Source organism: Calliphora vicina, chromosome 2 (assembly GCF_958450345.1).
Source record: "Calliphora vicina chromosome 2, idCalVici1.1, whole genome shotgun sequence".
NCBI classification, from domain to species: Eukaryota; Metazoa; Arthropoda; class Insecta; order Diptera; family Calliphoridae; genus Calliphora; species Calliphora vicina.
Genome location: NC_088781.1, coordinates 70685911 through 70704775, shown reverse-complemented (window position 1 = coordinate 70704775; position 18865 = coordinate 70685911). Strand labels below are relative to the sequence as shown.

Below are 18865 nucleotides of genomic sequence, written 5' to 3'. Positions count from 1 at the left end.
GCCCTAAATCGAGCTTTTTTTGGCTAAATATGATATATGAGCGGACCGTTTATCAAAATAAACGAAAAATCTGAGCTTACAAAAAAACACGAGGAAGGGTCTTTCTATATTAAGATAACGATATATTGATATATAACGGTAAATATAGATAATAAGCGAATCCAGCGTTCTGTATACACCAGGGATATAAGAATCCGCCACCAGCCAAAGGTAATTATTACCATGAAAAAATATATGTATTTAATGATGTATTTTATTATTTATTATGTCTTACATTATATATCTTATTCATCTTTAAAATATAATAATAAAGGTATTTATAGACGGCAATACTGTGTATGAACACTTTTTATTTAATTTAAAATATTATTGAAATCATTCGGTATTTCAAGAAATCGTTTCAAACAAACATTTATTGTTTACACGATACTATTACAAATATTTTATTTCTTTGTTGATTGATATTTTTGTGAAAACTTTATTTTTATTTTATATTTTCTTGACATTTTTGTTTGCCTTATTTTTATTTATAAATACATACCCGATACATATGAAAATAAAAAATTTTTGAATTGTTTTAAACAAATTTTGAATACCGACCGTAAATCAAAAAAATCATTTGTATTTTTGGAAAATCTAATACAAATTTTGTTTAGACGATGAAATTGTATTATGATACTTGAGTTTTTGACAAATATTAATATTCAGTATTGCCGTCTATAAGTACCTTAAATGTTATCGAAAAAAAATACTTCTGTGATTTTTTATTGAGTGTGAAAAAATTATCCAATTTTCAATAAATGGTATTAAGGCCAGTTTAGAAATACATCTCTGCGCTGCATTTGTTGAGTAGGAAATGGCTTCTGCCATTTTTTTTCGCATATCAAATATTTTACTGGTGCATTTCAGATCTGAATGCTGCAGTATTATTGAGCGCCCTCCGTATTGGATGCAGCGCAGTGGTGCATTTTCGAACAGGCACTTAGTGTTTACAAAATCGCATTATTAGATTTCAAGTCTTTCATACATCTTAGATGAACATTGTGATTTGCAAAAACTGCATGGCTATTAGTAATACTATATATATAAATGAGCAGGACAAACATACTGCTACATTCGTAAGATTGATTCGGTTTAATTTAGGGTTGCAAATAACTGGGCAATTTCATTCTCATAAAAAGCCATGTTGTAAAGAATGACACTAAAATAAATATGAATCCCATGGAAGTGAGCAATAATCGATTAAGGTTCGTTTTTCCTGGGGCATGTGTCTGATCCATTATAATAAATCCAAGACCTCCTATAGTAAAAAGAAAACTACTCGCCAATCCCTCCATTATGTACTGCCCATTGACACGATAGGGCATAAAAGCTACTGGTCTTGAATGACCATTTTCATCAACAGTTGCACCCACACTTGGTGGTTCCACAATAACATCATATATTATACCTGAAAAATATATATATGTAAATAAATTTTTCTAAAGATGAATTCTGATGTATACATCAGTATTGCAAAATTTACTACACATAGATACATATTGCTGTCTTACCTCCCGTAACTAAAAAGTATGACACCAAAATACAACAGAAAATAAAAAAGGGCGATGGTTTTGGAATTTGTATGCGAAGCTTAATATTTGGAGGCACCAAAATATGAAACGGTAGTTCATAAATACTTTGTAACATTTTTTCCTCTTTTTTTGCGAAATTTAAATTGTTTACGTTTACAAATAAAAATGCACTCACTGATAAAATGCCGACAATCGAACAGAGAAACAAGCCGAAGTGAAATGGTCGGTGGCGGCGGCGGGGTATATTTTGGTCGGCGGCGGAGGCTTAAACAAGAAAGTAACGGCGGCGGCTTAAATGTCGGCTAAAATTTGTAAATAATGCATTTTTACGACAATAGTTACTATCAAAGTGAATTAATAAAGTAGCGACAGTACTACAACAAATACAACATTTGTTGTATTTTTCGCCACAACAACCACAAGTGAATTGACAGTTCAGACTGAATACTTTATTAATTTACTTTGGTTAGTATCAAAGTAAATTATTAATTTACTTTGGTTAGTATCAAGGCGTATTTAAATGCACCTTGGTTACTATTAATGTCGGATTAACAATGTTAGCAATGTTTTCGGAATAAATCAAGAGCTTAGGGGTTAGAGGAATTTAAAGTCAATATATATAATAGTAAATTTCTCATATATTTAGAAAATGATCTGATCATTATGGGTGTCATTGAATAGGGCTTCAAAATAGCTTTTATATGATTTATAATATTCTACTGTTTATTAACATTGTGAACCAAAAATTACTTTTTGAATTTATGTATATTTTTCATTACTTCAGAAAATTTTGATATACAGAAAAAGTGATTTTAGCGAAGCCGGTGTCCGATACGCCTTACTCTACGTCTACACGTAGCAATTTTTATTGCTAAACACCAGCAATAACGTCGGCAGAACAATAGCACAGCGATTGCTAATTGCTTTAGGTGGAGAAAACGTTCGTCACAAATACAAAATTTTCAACGAGAGAAGTTCTATGAAAAACTGAGGTGTATTTTGCTTATATTTTGTGTTGAATGATTTTTTTCACTAATTTCTTTGTTTTTTTACTGTTGGTACTTAAATTAATTAAATATGTATGAATTAAACACATTGAATCATAAAAAGAAGAAATTTTATAATAATGACAACTGAACTGACAGCTTATTGCTTAGCAATAATTGATCAGGCAATCAGTAAAGCAATCATTGCGCAATGGATTGCTACGTATGGCAATTTGCCGTCTACACTTGCAAATTTTATTGACGCAATCAAATTTGACAATTGCAGCAATAAACATTGCTACGTGTAGACATAGGATCAGAGTTTTAAGTCCATTCGCCCGACAGAAGGACGGCAATACAGAAAATATGAATACATATAAACAGAAAAAAATTATGAAAATTTAAACTTGATTTGTTCCAAATTTTCAATGTGTGATTATTCTAAAAATAATGCTTTAATATATTTTAAAAGAAAATTATTAATTTGTTTTCTAAAACACTGGAAAAATATTTTTTCTAAAAACAAGTAAGAGAGCTATATTCGGCTGTGCCGAATCTTATATAACCTTCCCCAAATTATACTTCAAAATAAAAATTTTAAATATTTTTAGGTAAACAAAATTTATTTTTTTTTCCAAGGTTGTTTTTTTAATTTTATGTAAAAAAAATTTTTAGAATTGTTATTTAATATTTCTTTTTTAAATTTTAAAAACTTTTTTTTAAATTTTTTAAATTTTTTTTATGGTGAAAAAAATTCGGGTTAAAAAATAATTTTTCCGATTTTCACGCCATTGCAAAGGTCATCTTTTAAGCCGATTCAAGTCGGCGGCGGCGTGGTAATGAAAAATTTGCCAGCGGCGGCTAGCCGCCTATTTTCAGACTATCGGCTTGGTGCTCTGCAATCAAATTGTAAAAATATGACAAACAAGGCGAATTCATATAAGGTGGTGGCAATCAAGTGCATTTAATAAGGTGCCATCGGCAGCACAGCTGATTATAGAAATAACACGCACAAATGTCAAACTACATATATAAAAAATATCCGCCCGTACGCCCGTATGTCAAACTCTATATATAAAAAATAAGTGAATTCGCCTGTATTTATTTCAATTCGCCACTGCTGTCACCTTGTTAAATACGCCTTGGTGGCAATCTTACAAAAATAACAACTGGCCCAAGGCGTATTTAACAAGGTGACAGCTGTGGCGAATTGAAATAAATACAGGTGAATTCACTTATTTTTTATATATACAGTTTGACATACGGGCGGATATCTTTTATATATGTAGTTTGACATTTGTGCGTGCTATTTCTATAATCAGCTGTGCTGCCGATGGCACCTTATTAAATGCACCTTGAACTGGCCTTACCAAATGCCAAAAACAGAAATGAAAAATTCAAAAAAACGTGTTTTAAAACGTAAAATAGTATTGGTATTTAAAAAAAATCGGTTCACAAATGGCTGAGATGAGGAAAAAACAAGGAAAACCTCGATTTTTTACCTATTTTTGACCTATATCTGGATTACTAAGTCATTAATATAGACAATATGGATATCTAATGATAGATATTTCAAAGAACTTGCTTTACTCCACCTTATATGAATTCGCCTTGATGACAAATATTTTGAGTTGCCAAAAAAAAAATAAAATCAATGTTGTGCAACCAGTGTTGTCGGCTTCTCTATCAACTTTTTATTTTCAAAAAGCACTGAACTCAAAAAATAAAGCTTATTTTTCTTAAAAAAGCACCAACAACAACTATTACATTATTTAAAGGAAAATTGAACGTCAAAGTACAATTTTAATGAAAATAATCAAACTTCATCCAAATATGTTACACTCATGATCTAACTAAACAAGATAAACAGAAAATATTAACAGACAAAAATTATAAGAATATAAACAGTTACTGGGATCTTGGTTTGTTCCTTTTTCTAATATAGTACTAACGATTTTAAAAAGGTGGGTGTTAGACGTTATGGTGTTGTAGGCTATAACAATTCGCTAGTATTTATTTTAATTCGCAACTGCTGACACCTTGTTAAATTTACTTTGGAATTCGTCTTGATGGAAAGTTTTTTGTTGTTAACTGTATAAGCAAACAATCAGTGAAATGTCAAAACTGGCTGACTCTGTTTATATTATGTTTCATCATTTTTGTTTGATACAAAATTTCGCAAGGAACAGGCTAAAAAGATTATAACTATTTATACATAAAATGGATATGGTTGTACAAGAACCTAAAAATATTCCACGTAAGTTGGAGAGCAGCGTCTATCTCGTTGATTGATAGTTATTATGCATTTATGTACATGTATGACTTCTTGTATTCATTTTAAAATTTCTAATTAGCCGGTGCAGCACAACCCGAGAAAAGAGTAAAACAATTGTCCGATGTGCAGGTGTGGCTACGCTCGGAGGCGTATTATGATTTAGTGGGGTTCATTAATGGAATCAGTACAGCAGTGCAAGGAAAAAAGATAAATGATCAAATTTACATTTCGCCAACAATGAAAAGTTTAATTGAGATCTTCGACAAATTGAATGCATTTATCGATGAAACACCGCCGATTGAACAACCACAACGTTTTGGAAATAAAGCTTTTCGTGCCTGGTCTCGAAAAATGAATCATGTAAATAGTCGGCATTAGCTTAAAAAATAAGTTAATCTGAAGAAGTTTATAAATCTTTAATCTATGTGTTTAATTTTTTTTTTATTGTTTTTACAGGAGATATTTCAAATTTTGCAAAATAGTATTCCGGCTGATAAATGTCAGTTGGTTACAGAGTTGGGATTTTACTTATCTGAGTCATTTGGCAATTCTGTGCGTATTGACTATGGCACTGGGCACGAGTTGTCTTTTATTTTCTTTTTATGTTCGCTATTTAAAGCAGCAATTTTGAAAGAAGAAGATAATATTGCTAGTGCATTAAGCCTGTTTAATACGTATCTGACGTTTGTGCGACGTCTTCAAAAAACGTATCGTATGGAGCCGGCTGGGAGCCAGGGTGTTTGGTCGCTTGATGATTATCAGTTTATACCATTTATCTGGGGTAGTGCTCAGCTTTCATGTAAGCTTTTACTCAATAGAATATAAAAATTCCAAATTTTATATTTTCTAATAACTTTTTTATTTGTATAAGTTGGAAGTCCCTTTCCACCTGCTAAATTCTTAGATGAGGATATAATTAATGCTTATAAAAACGATTATATGTATATAGGTTGTATTGACTTTATACAACAGGTGAGATCAAGCTAATTTCTTAAAGATATATTTATTAAACATTTATTTTTATTCAAGGTAAAAACTGGTCACTTTTCTGAACATTCATACCAGCTGTGGAGTATATCCGCCGTTCCATCATGGTCTAAAATAAATGCTGGTCTCGTTAAAATGTACCAGAAAGAGGTAGGTAAAATGAGTAAATATATATGTATTTATAGATTGGACGTTCGGTAGTATGAGCGCACATTATTATGAATATCCAATATAAAATTTAATTTTTTGCATTAACTATTCTATAGTACGAATGGATGGACCTTTTCCGTACTTAATAGTACGAATAACTGTACTTTTGAAAGAATTTTTTATTTTCTTTATGAATGATGTTTTTCTTTCAGTTTTTATGTTTCTTTAGTGGTGATTATTGCATTATTTCGTTAACGGTATTTTGGCTTATTTCGCTAACGGTATTTGCAGTTATTTCGATAACATTATTTAAATGATAATGGTATTTTCGGTCTGACTTAAATAATATATTGCACTTTAAATTCTGTAGAGTTAATAGAAAACTCAATTAATGGAAACAAATTAATAATTTAAAATTATATATAGTGTAGCGGTAACGGCATTTACCGTAATTGCAGTTACTTCCGTAATGATTTCTTAGAGGTAACGGTAGCCAAACATTTAATTGTGTTTAAAGTATAAAAAACAAAAGAGCAAATATAATTAGAAGATAAATTGAAAATTATAGAAGATTGTGAAAATGGAATTCTAGTATAAACAACAACTGCGAATGACCAAAATGAATGAAATGCACTTTAAAAACATATGGCCGACCTTTTAGCCGAGTGGTTTTTTGTCAGATATATGTATACATATACATATGGCAAAAACACAATTTTGTTGCAATTTGAGTAAATATTTTTTAATTAAAAAATGATTCCGAGTAGAGTGAGATAACCTGAAAATACATGTTGGTGATTCAGTCCTTATTATATGATATATAACAAACAAATTGTGGACACTTATGAACTCCCGAAAAGAACAAGATAAAAACTGTAATGAGTGTCCGGAACATGATTCCTGAAATTTAGCCCAAACACATATACTAAAGGCCCAACTATAATATGCATACTAGGGTGGCCCTTAATAAACGAAAGTTGGATTTTGGCCATTCTCACCCTCCAGTTTGGTGAACATTAGTAAAAAAAATCATCCTGAAAAAAATTTTAGGTAAATCGGTTGGGTTTTGAGATGCATTTACAAGGGGAAAAAATGCATTTTTTTCAGTTTTTGTAAAAATGTGCCATTAAAAATTACTTTTGTAATTTAATTTAAAATAATCGAAATGTGAACGTAATTGTCGTTCTAATGAGACATAAAAAACAGAAATTGGTCAAAAAATGTTAAAGTTATTAAAAATTCGCTAGGCCATTAACGTGTCTCAGGCCACTAGAACAAGAAATGTAGGAACAACATTAACATATTTTGAGAAATATTAAAATAAAAGCTCATTTTTACTTAAAAAATGTCCATATTTACTTGTATATGAGTTTTTGTCTTCGTAGGATACCGTTAACCTATTCTTAGGTATGAACAAAAAAATAAAATTTTTTAACGGCAGTTTCAAAAATCCATTTTAAAATTTTTAAAAATTTTGTTAAACAAATTTCAGAATTTTTTGATCATCTCATTGGGATTTATTAAGAATATAATAGGGAATAAAAATGTGAAAAAATTATGAAAATATCTCTTATAGTTTTTCCGTACCTGCGATTTAAATTTTGAAATTTTCGAGAAAAACCAATTATTTGGCAATTTTTAGGCCAATGAGCTCTATTTCCTTACTCTTATGAACTTTAAGTAAAACCTATTGAGAATATTATAGTCCAGATAATTTTAAATATACTCTGAAACTTTTACTAAAATCGGAAAACGTTAACCCTTAAATCGTGAAGGTCAAAGGTCAAATTTTTCAAAATTTGGAATTTCTCATGGAAAGATAGCAAAATGTTATATATTTTTGGGCCGATTTTGATGAAACTTAAGGAAAATATAACACATAGTCTGGTATTTACAAAAACTGCAGACAAATTATAATTAACCCTTAATAGCACTTGGGGTTAAAATTAACCTCAACTTTTAAAATCACGAAAAACACAGTCAATATGAATGGTGCTAACTTTAATGTTTTTCAGAATTAAATAAACTGAATCATTCGAGTTATTTTTTAAATCTAATAAATCAAAAGTGTACTAAAAAGTTAAAATCAATTTTATTATTCAAAAATCCTCAATAAAATATTAAATACGTTATTAAAGCAAAAATCAGGTATAAATAAAATATTTTGTCCTTTGAAAAATGTGTGGTCAAAATTGAACAAAAATGTGAACATTTTTCAAAGTGGCTTAGTAGTACTATTTTCTAATACACAATACAATATTTTAAAGTTTGTTTCCTATAAAAAACAATTTTTGATCAGCACTATTGAAATTGACAATTTTTTTATGGTTTTAGAAGTTTGGGGTCATTTTAACCCCAAGTGCTATTAAAGGTTAATTTTAATTTTTCTGCAGTTTTTGTAAATACTAGACTATGTGTTATATTTTTCTTAAGTTTCATCAAAATCGGCCTAAAAATATATAACATTTTGCTATCTTTCCATGAGAAATTCCAAATATTGAAAAATTTGACCTTTGACCTTCACGATTTAAGGGTTAACGTTTTCCGATTTTAGTAAAACTTTCAGACTATATTTAGAATTACCTGGAATATAATATTCTGAATAACTTTTGCTTAAAAATCATAACAGTAAAGAAATTCGGCTTATTCGTCAAAATATGGCCAAAAAAAATAGTTTTTCTCGAAAATCTCAAAATTTAAATCGCAGGTACGGAAAAACTATAGGAGGTATTTTCATACTTTTTTCATATTTTTATTCCCTATTATGTTCTCAATAAATCCCAATGTGATGATCACAAAATTTTGAAATTTGTTTAACAAAATTTTTAAAAATTTGAAAATGGAGTTTTGAAATTGCCGTTAAAAAAAATTAATTTTTTTGGTCATACCTGCGAATATGTTACCGGTATCCTACGAAGACAAAAACTCATATACAAGTAAATATGGATATATTTGAAGTAAAAATGTACTTTTATTATAATATTTATCAAAATATGTTAATTTTGTTGCTACATTTCTTGTTCTAGTTGCCTGAAACACGTTAATAGCCTGGCGATTTTTTAATAACTTTAAAATTTTTCAACCAATTTTTCTCTTATATATCTTATTAGAACGACAATTACATGTACATTTCGATTCTTTTAAATTAAATTGCAAAAGTAATTATTTAATGCCAAATTTTTAACAAAAACTGAAAAATTGCATTTTTTTCCCCTTGTAAATGCACCTCAAAACTTCAGCGTCGTTGCGGCACCAGTTAGCGTTATCCTATCATCCTAATATTTTACACAACGAGTTTCTACAATACATAGAACCATTTAGAGGGGGGACGGCCTGTACCTAGAAAATTTTTTTCGTCCATCTTGGAGCACTCTAATGTACATAATTGCATTTTTTTTCTAAACTAAACATATTTTATGAAAAATTTCAACAATGATTTTTACTCTTACTTTTATTATGTTAATTACACCAACAATTTTTTTTTTATTTGTACTTATTATTTTTTAAGGACAATTTCACTTGCACTGTTAAATGTCGCTTGAGATATTAATTTTTTTACAAAGAAGCAATTTCAGTGTAGCTATTTAAAGAAAAAAAAATATGCCGTTATGTACTATGGACACTTGTCAACATATTGCCATACAAAAAATTAGCTTTTGAAACATTTTAAAAATTACTTTTTTCCGGCTAGATTGAGCATTTGGACCACTGTGCGTCAGTAAAAATTCATTAAATTTGCCTTTCCAACTACGTGGGTACTTTTTAAGACCATATAATGATTTGTTTAGCTTAAGAAAGCGGTTTTGACATCTAATTGATGGAAATGATAACCTCTGTGCATTTTATACGAAAAACCAATTTTGATTTTAAAAGTTTAGCCATCTTAGGTTGTTTAATTACTGTCCAAACGTTATTATTATTATCCATTGACTTTAGTTCATCAGATATAGCAGCCTTCAAGATATTCCAAATATTTCGGTATAGTTTTCCGGAACAGCCTTAAAAACATTAACAGCAGAATCCGCTTGTAAACCAGTTATATAATCCGATAACTTACTTGGAAAATTTCGTTCCCGACTGCTACGCCTAACAGGTTGAATACTGTTTTCATCTTGCGATGGGAGCGCAGTGGATGCTTCAGTAGAAACTTAATCTTGAACCGTACATTGATGGAAAAGGTAAGAGCAATGCTTTTTGAATCTCATGTACCGAAAAATATGTGGAATGAAGGAGCACTAGATGCAACATACACAATAAATCGATGCCCAACAAGTTCGCTACAAAACTTTCAATCACCTGCTGAGATATGGTTTGGAAAGAAGCCTGATTTATCGAAATTACGTGTCTTCGGATGTAAGGCTTATGCATAGAAGGCATACGGCAGTTATGATTGGTTACGCTCATAACTGGTTACGCTCTTAGCGACACAATTTTGCTGAGAACTATAAGAAATTGTTGTCTCAATTTAGTTACCTTTTTTCTTATACCACTCTTGCTGTTCTTTTGAAATACATTCACGACCCTGATCAGAAGTAATTTTTGAGATTTTTGAACCAAAAATTGCTGTAGCCATGACCTCATATTCTATGAATGATTGAAAAACTTGAGATTTATTTTCTAGAAGATAAATGACAGCAAAGCAACTTAAGTCATCAATGAATGACACAATATAACGAGACCCATCCACAGCAATAGGATCTATCGGGCCACATACATACGTATGAATACGTTCCAATATTCTTGTTGCTTTATTACGAGTACCATCAAAAGGATCACGAGAATGTTTTGCTTCAACGCAAATCGATTTTAATTTCTTATTAAGTTTTGAAATCATGTTACTTTTGACTAATGAATCTAATGCTTGTTGAACTATGTATATGACCAAGTCGACGATGCCATAAAACTGCATCGCCCTTATTGCACATATTAGCTACAGGCTTTTCAATCATGATTTTAATTTCATATAAATTGTCATTCAAATATGCTGTAGCAATCAGTTCCTTATCATTCATTATTAATGCTCGATTGTCAACGAACTTTACCTCAGCACCAGCTTTTGTTAATTTTCGTACTGACGTAAGATTATCTCTTAGATCTGGTGCATATAGTACATCCTTCATTTCATATCATAATCAGAATCCGTTTTACAATGTAAAGCAAGTAGTCAATTGCTGTAGCTGATACTAATATATTGTCGTGTGCAATGTTGATTTCAATAGGAACATCAAGTTTCTTGAATTCAGTAATGTACCAACTTCGTTAGCAAGATGATCACTAGCACCAGAATCTAATATAAATCTAACTTTTGAGCCTCCATAATTTTTATTGGAACTATTACCATCTATAATTCTTTATTTTGGTAGCACGCTTCACGTGCAAACGAGTCTTGCAATCTTTAGCTTGGTGACCCAACTTATTACATTTGTAACACTTACCATTAAACTTTTTCTTAATATGTTTTTTACTTGAGAATGCTGTATTTTCTCCAACTTCAACATCAACACGATCATTTAGTTTAATTTCTTCAGCTATTAAACGTTCCTTTATAAAGCCAAATGTAACTTTGTTGTCATCTTCAAATTTTGCTCCAGCCATCTTAAGTTGCCATGTTATATTTTCAAATTGTTCCAAATGCAATTTTATAGAATCCCCAGACTTCATATGAAGTGTGGCTAATTGTCTTCGCAATAACAATTGGTTGATCACAGATTTTTGAGCAAAAACCAATTTCCTTGTCTCGCACATAACTTACACAATCAGCACGAATATAAGTTATATTATATATGTAACTTACTAAACGATCTTTAGCCTGTTGTAAAACTTTTTTTTCGAAAATTTTCCAACAAAATTTTAACTTTTATATGTATCTTTTCAGAAATATAATTCTGTAGGATTACTATAATAACTCCATAAAACATATACAATACATAAACCTCTATTAAATTGCTTTTCAATTAAATATACGGTAATTTTTTTTGTTATAGATTTTATCAAAGTTTCCAATTATTCAACATGTATACTTCGGACATTTAATGTCTTTTAATGGCGTGAAACCTGGTACAACTATAGCAAGTGCACGATTAGGATTTTTGCATCCAGCAACAGTTACAGCTGGAAAGAAACCATTAATTGGAACTAATATAACAGGTGTTGATAAAGTAGTTACTGCGACGAGTTCTACCGAACCAGATTCAACAAATAACAAACAACATGTCATGATAAACGCTGAATCCAATCAGTTGACCAAGGAAAGCGTTGAGTGAACACAACTTTCAGTCAACATATACTACTCATAATATTAATGTATAGCTCAACATATAGTTCGGGTTGGATTGTTTTCTTAATTTAATTAAAAAAAAAACATTTATTGATTATATTTTGTTGTTTATTTTATATATTAATAAAGAATACAACAATGAAGAACTTCTTTTTCATTAATAAACATTAGGTTAAGTTTGTTCAATAACTTAATATTTTATTGTTCCTGTGAATGCGTTTATATACTCGAAAAACATTCAATAAAATTGTAAAACACTCGTTATACGGTTTGATGGTTTCAACAACTCGCCGTGGAGAAGTTGCCAGGTGCTCCTCCAGAAACATTAATAACACCGGCCTAACGAAGGAAGAAAAAGCAACGAGCGGAACCATCAGCGGAAATCACTTGCCTATCTGGCTAAGATGGACTACTGTGAAGCTGCTCCAGAAGGAAGTACTTAACTTCTTGCTGAAGTTCAAGAAACTTCTAAGGTCAATAACGAGAAACTGTTAGTTGAAATGGAAGCGAAATTTCAAGAAAATTCTAAAGCTACAGATGAGAAACTTCAAGAAATTTGTATGGTTATAAACAGCAGAGTGAATTGCATTGACAAAAAGGTGTCCGACATGGAGAGCTGCCTAGATATATAAGCCATAGTCGCTGATAAAGTTGATAAAAAGCTGTCCGATTTAGAGAATGAAATAGCCAAAGGTGTTGATAAAAAACTACATGATCTAGAAATAAAGATAAATAATATTCAATGCCAAGATGGACAGGTGCGAATTATTCCAGATTCCTCTAGTAGAATATAGGCCCCTAGTTTTGATGGCACCACACCATTTAATATGTTCAAGTTCCAGATTCATACAGTTGCCATTTAATAAGGTCCAAAACAAGAAAATTATACATGTTACGTTGAGGTTGAAAAGTTACGAAAAATTTAACAAATGTAACCAAACGACACCACTGGTTCTAGCATAAAATAAATTTATCAGAATTGTAAAGGTACAAATTTTAAATTGACCGAAATATAAAAGCATCCGAACTTCGATCAAAAATTACGCTCCCACATCTGAAGGCCCCACAATCTCCATATCCGTAATGCAGCAGAAAAATAGCAATCTTACTGATTCTGAGTACATCAACGTTCAGAAGCTCGTTTTTACTATAGACACCGGGTCATCGCAGTCTATCGTCAGGCCCGATTTAGTCAAGAAAACAATTGAACCACTATGCGGGGTAAGTCTATGCACTGTTACTGGGGAGCCGGCCACTGTATATGGTAAAGTAAATGTGAAATTAACCATTGCCATTAATTTCCACGTCATTTTAAAATAGGAGTTTACAAAAGCGGAAACGTTTCACACTTCCACCTGAAGTAATTGAACTATTATGTTGCAGTGAATCCTTGGTGGAATTGCAACCTTAGCCACCAAGGCGATGAAATTAATGAAAGTGAAGAGGACCTTTTTGATTTAAATTTACAGAATTAGTTAGATTTAAGCAATTACTAATTACTAAACTATTTAGTATAATAATTAAAATAAATGAATACAATTACAATATTATGTTTGCATTAATGGTTCCAAAAGCGTTAATTTTTGGTCTTTAGTGGGTTAAATTCCATTTTTTAATAGAGTTATTCTTACTTATGAAATTCGTTCCCGTTTTGGTTTTTTCACAGAAAAAGTGGTCATTTGACCTATAGTGTACCCTGTACATTATTAAGTGCGTGTACACTGCGTGACTATTTAAACTGTTGTTGTATAGATAAATTTAAATAAATAAATGTCATTTGGTAACAGAAAATGATGCTGCCAGTTGCCATCTGTAATACCAATTAGGCAACTGACAACGCAACTGAAGTTCGGTTGCCATTCATAATCGACCCAAAAGAGTTGTTAAAAATGTTAAACTACTAAACTGCTTTTATATGCAATCAAAAGTATCCGGTTTATTTAAAGGAAATAAACCATAGTTTTTAAAAGGTAAAAACGTAACAATATTATAAAGAATCCATATTTAAATTAAATAAATTTCTGATGAAATTGGGATATTATTGTTTCTTTGTTGCAGAAACCATGTGTATTCTGCATTTTTGGTAAATTTTTTATTTCCTAAAAGAATGGTTTATCCATGTGAAAGCGGACAGCAGTCGGCTTTACCATCTTCGATTTTAATGAAATTTACCACAGACATAATATATCCAATTCAAAAATATCGCGATTTTAAAATTGAAAATTTTTTTAAAATTGTCTGAAATTATATACACATAATTGCCCATAACTTTGAAACTACTCAAAGATCAGCTTAATTTCTGACTCCATTTTAAAGCCAAACTAAAATGGTGTGAATGAAATTGTTAACTCCCAAAAGGTTAAATGTCAATTTTCGGAGTATATATTTCAATGTAAAAAATATCAAAAATCGTGGTGTTAAAAATTAATAAACAACACAGTATGAGGACACCTAAACTCTCTACTATATTCGTGCAAATAATTTCGATGGAGACTCTATTAGTTTAGGAGTTATACAGAAAAACGTTATTAAAAGTAAGTTTATATAACCTCCATCACCATAATGAATGAGGGTATATATAAGTTTGTCATTCCGTGTGTAACATTGAGAAATATTCATCTGAGACCCAACAAAGTATATATATTATTGATCCTTATGAAATTCTAAGTCGATTGATCCATGTCCGTCTGTCTGTCTGTCTGTCTGTCTGTGTAAAACACGCTCACGTCCAAGATAGGCAAACAAAATTGGTAGACTTGCAAAAACAAAGTTTATTGTTCTCCTAAGCAGTTTGGTATTGAAAATCAGCAAAATCGGTTCAATGGAACCAGAGTTATGAACCAAAATGTGAGACAACCTAAAAAAAAACTTGATAATTTTAACATAGTTTTTGTTATTTGTGCAAATATATTGCAGATAATACCATAAAATTGTACACACGTTATTTTTATGTTAAAGGGACTAACTCTGGCGAAAATTATAAGAATCGGTCCATGATGTCCCCTAGCCCCCATACAAATTTCTTCCCGAAATATGGTTATATGGTCTGTAAATGCCTACAAAATTGCAGTATCCACACAAAATTCAGGAAAAATAAGTTTCGTGCTTAAACAAATTACAACCCCAAATTTTTTGTGAATCGGCCCATATTTGACCGTAGCCCCCATATAAAGTTCATTTCCGCAAATCACTTAAATAAGCATAAATGTCTTATAAATATCGCTATTAAGTTGAAAGTCGTCATAAATAGTCTCCATGTATACCAAAATCGCTATACCTAATTCTATGAAGATCGGCCGATAATTGGTTATAGCTCCCATATAAGGACCACTTCCAAAAAACACATTAACCTTCATAAATATCTAAAAAAATATCAATATCAAAACAAAATTTTACATAGATCCATAATTTATACTTAGAAATCACACTACAGGATTTTGTGAATATCGGTCCATATTTGACCATAGCTCCCATCTAAGGTCCACTTTCGAAAATCAGTTAAGTACTCATAAATCTCTTATAAATATCTTTATCATGCTTAAAAAAAATCACAACACCAAATTTTTTGTGGATCGGCCCATATTTGACTATAGCCCCATATATAGTTCACTTCCGAAAATCACTTAAATAAGCATAAATGTCTTATAATTATCGCTATTAAGTTGAAATTCGTCATAATTCTATACCAAAATCGCTGTACCTAATTCTATGTAGATCAGACCATATCTGGTTATAGCTCCCATATAAGGACCACTTCCGAAAAACACATTAACCTACAGTAGCGGGCATAAAAAATGCAACGCCATGCAATGTGATTTTCAACAGCAATGATTTTGCTCAAAAAGATATCCAATTATCCACATCGGCTGTTTTTATATTCTTATTGATCATTGGCAATTATTGTATGACATTTTGTCTAATATTTTTGTACGTAGTGGTAAAATTTTTGTACGTAGTGGTAAAATTGTGCGAGCAAAAAAAATGCAACTCTACGAAAATTTACTTAATTTTTCAAATTTTTAAAAAAATAATTATAAAAAATTGCTAAAAATTATAACAATGTTGCATTACCATCATTTACTATTAATACAAACAAAATTAAGGACATTAAAATTCAAAACGACATGTTATTCAAAAAACGCCATACTCCTATTCCGTTATAAAAATTTAGATATAATTAAGAATTGTGTTATGATTAGAGTGCCGAAATAATTTTGATGGGTACTTTTGAATTGGATTTTATTGAAATAAAACTAAAATATCAGATATTGAAGTAATCAAGGCTGTGTTACCTGATCCATGGAAGGTGACATCATATATTTGATGCTACCCAAACGAACACATGTGGACATTTATGACTATTGCAACCTCCAAAAGATAATTTAATGATGCAAATATAATAAGGAGAAACCAATTCAATAAACCATATATCATTTACAAAAATAAATTAAGCGCATATGCCTTTCGAAGCAGGTCCTCTATGCTTAAAATGGTCCAGTCGTATGATATGGAAAATTAATTAACGTAATTTTAATTCATTCGTGTCTGATAGTTTCGATCCGTTACTCAGGTCGTCTGGTCACAGATGTTCCCTTAAATATTAAATTAAAATAGAAAAATTCGCGATAGCATTATTAGCTTTATTATTTATTTTTGTATTAAATTAACTTTTGTAGGTTGCAATGACTATTGCCACATGTGTTCGTTTGGGTAACATCAAATATATAATGTCACCTTCCATGGATCAGGTAACACAGCCTTGATTACTTCAATGTCTAACATTTTAGTATTATTTCAATAAAATCCAATTCAAAACTAGCCATCAAAATTATTCCGGCACTCTAATCATAACACAATTCTTAATTATATCTAAATTTGTATATCCTTTTGAATTTTAATGTCCTTAAATTTGTTTGTATTAATAGTAAATGATCGTAATGCAACATTATTATAGTTTTTAGCAATTTTTTATAATTATTTTTATTTCTTAGAGTTGCATTTTTTCTGCTCGCACGATTTTACCACTCACTGTTTTTACTAAAAAAATTATAAATATCCTTACGTAAAAAAATATTGGACAAAATGTCATACAATAAATGCCTATGATCAATAAGAATATAAAAACAGCAGATGTGGATAATTGGATATTTTTTTGAACAAAATCAGTGCTGTTGAAAATCACATTACATGGCGTGGAATTTTTTATGCTCGCTACTGTACATAAATATCTAAAAAATATCAATATCAGAACACAATTGTACACAGATCCGTAATTTATATTTAGAAATCATACTACAAGACTTTGTGAATATCGGTCCATATTTGAACATAGCTCCCATATAAGGTTCACTTCCGAAACTCAGTTAAATACTAATAAATACTTTTAGCATGCTAAAATTCGACACAAATAATACTCATATACATAGAAATCACTGTACCAAATACTGGATTTAGTGATTATCGGTCCATATTTAACCATAGCTCCCATATAAGGTCCACTCCCGAAAATCACTAAAATCCTCATAAATTTCTTACAAATATAGTTATCAACACAAAGTATACAGAGGTGTCAAATTTGACAGTTCAAAAAAAATAAAATCAGCTTTTTTTGAAATTGTTTCGATAGAAAGAGAAAACAAATTTGCGGTTTTATACAGACAGTGCGTTAAAACAAACAACTATATAAATAAGCACAAAACCAAACCAGTAGCTCGTTTCTGTATTTCTCGCATCGGAAAACTTCTCACATAAAGTGAGAAACAAAAAATTCCATCGTTTCTCAATGTGCGAGAAAAAGTTGTTTCTGTATTTGAATTCGAAAACAGACAACACAGATTCTGTTCATACTGGAATATTTCAAAAAAGAAAGAAAAGAAATTATAGTAAAACCAAAACAGTTGTTACGCGCGCCGGCTAACTCATTATTGTGTGGATAACTGAAATTTCAAAATAAGTTTACCGAAAATCAGAAATAACTGGCTAAGGCGTATTTAACAAGGTGACAGCAGTGGCGAATTGAAATAAATACAGGCGAATTCAATTATTTTTTATATATAGAGTTTGACATAGGGACGTACGGGCGAATATTTTTTATATATGTAGTTTGACATTTGTGCGTGCTATTTCTATAATCAGCTGTGCTACCGATGGCACCTTATTAAATGCACCTTGGGCTAAGGCATGAAAAAGGTCGCCCGACTAGCTCAAAAGTGAATGTGGTTCTCAACCCTGATTATTCCGCGCGTGAACACATATACATACACTTCACGCCATTAAAATATCACAGTGTATGTAGAAAAAATGAAACAAAGCCTTAGCAAAAAAAATATTTGTTTAATGGTGACGAGATGTTTTGTCACTTGGGGTACACTTATCCCACCCATATGCCTTTGACAGAACGATACCCATTACTTTTACACTGTCCCTAAATATAACCATTTGTTCCTATTCGACTACCTCATGTCTTCCTTTTTCCATCTTCCCCAGCATTCTTTATCCCAAAACAAAAAAAAATTTTTTCAATTCAATTAAATCCATTGTTTTTATTAATTTAAATTAATTTTAATTTTTAAAATTAATTATATGTCTATTAATATACTTATGTATATATTTAATA

General features: G+C 30.6%; 2 protein-coding genes across 2 annotated transcripts; one reads left to right on the top strand and one right to left on the bottom strand.

Moving 5' to 3' along the window:
- Positions 1-235: 235 nt before the first annotated feature.
- On the bottom strand, positions 236-1773 carry LOC135951882 (putative oligosaccharyltransferase complex subunit CG9662). The gene is made up of 2 exons (XM_065501628.1): positions 1554-1773; positions 236-1450 (listed from the first exon to the last, which is right to left on the bottom strand). The coding sequence occupies exons 1-2, from the start codon at positions 1687-1689 to the stop codon at positions 1140-1142; spliced, it is 447 nt and encodes a 148-aa protein (XP_065357700.1). The 5' UTR covers positions 1690-1773; the 3' UTR covers positions 236-1139.
- A 2891-nt stretch (positions 1774-4664) lies between these two features.
- On the top strand, positions 4665-12395 carry Ptpa (Phosphotyrosyl phosphatase activator). The gene is made up of 6 exons (XM_065499654.1): positions 4665-4817; positions 4915-5195; positions 5292-5634; positions 5707-5807; positions 5865-5972; positions 11957-12395. Exons 1-6 carry the CDS (start codon positions 4781-4783, stop codon positions 12233-12235), a joined length of 1149 nt encoding a protein of 382 aa, XP_065355726.1. The 5' UTR covers positions 4665-4780; the 3' UTR covers positions 12236-12395.
- Positions 12396-18865: the final 6470 nt, after the last annotated feature.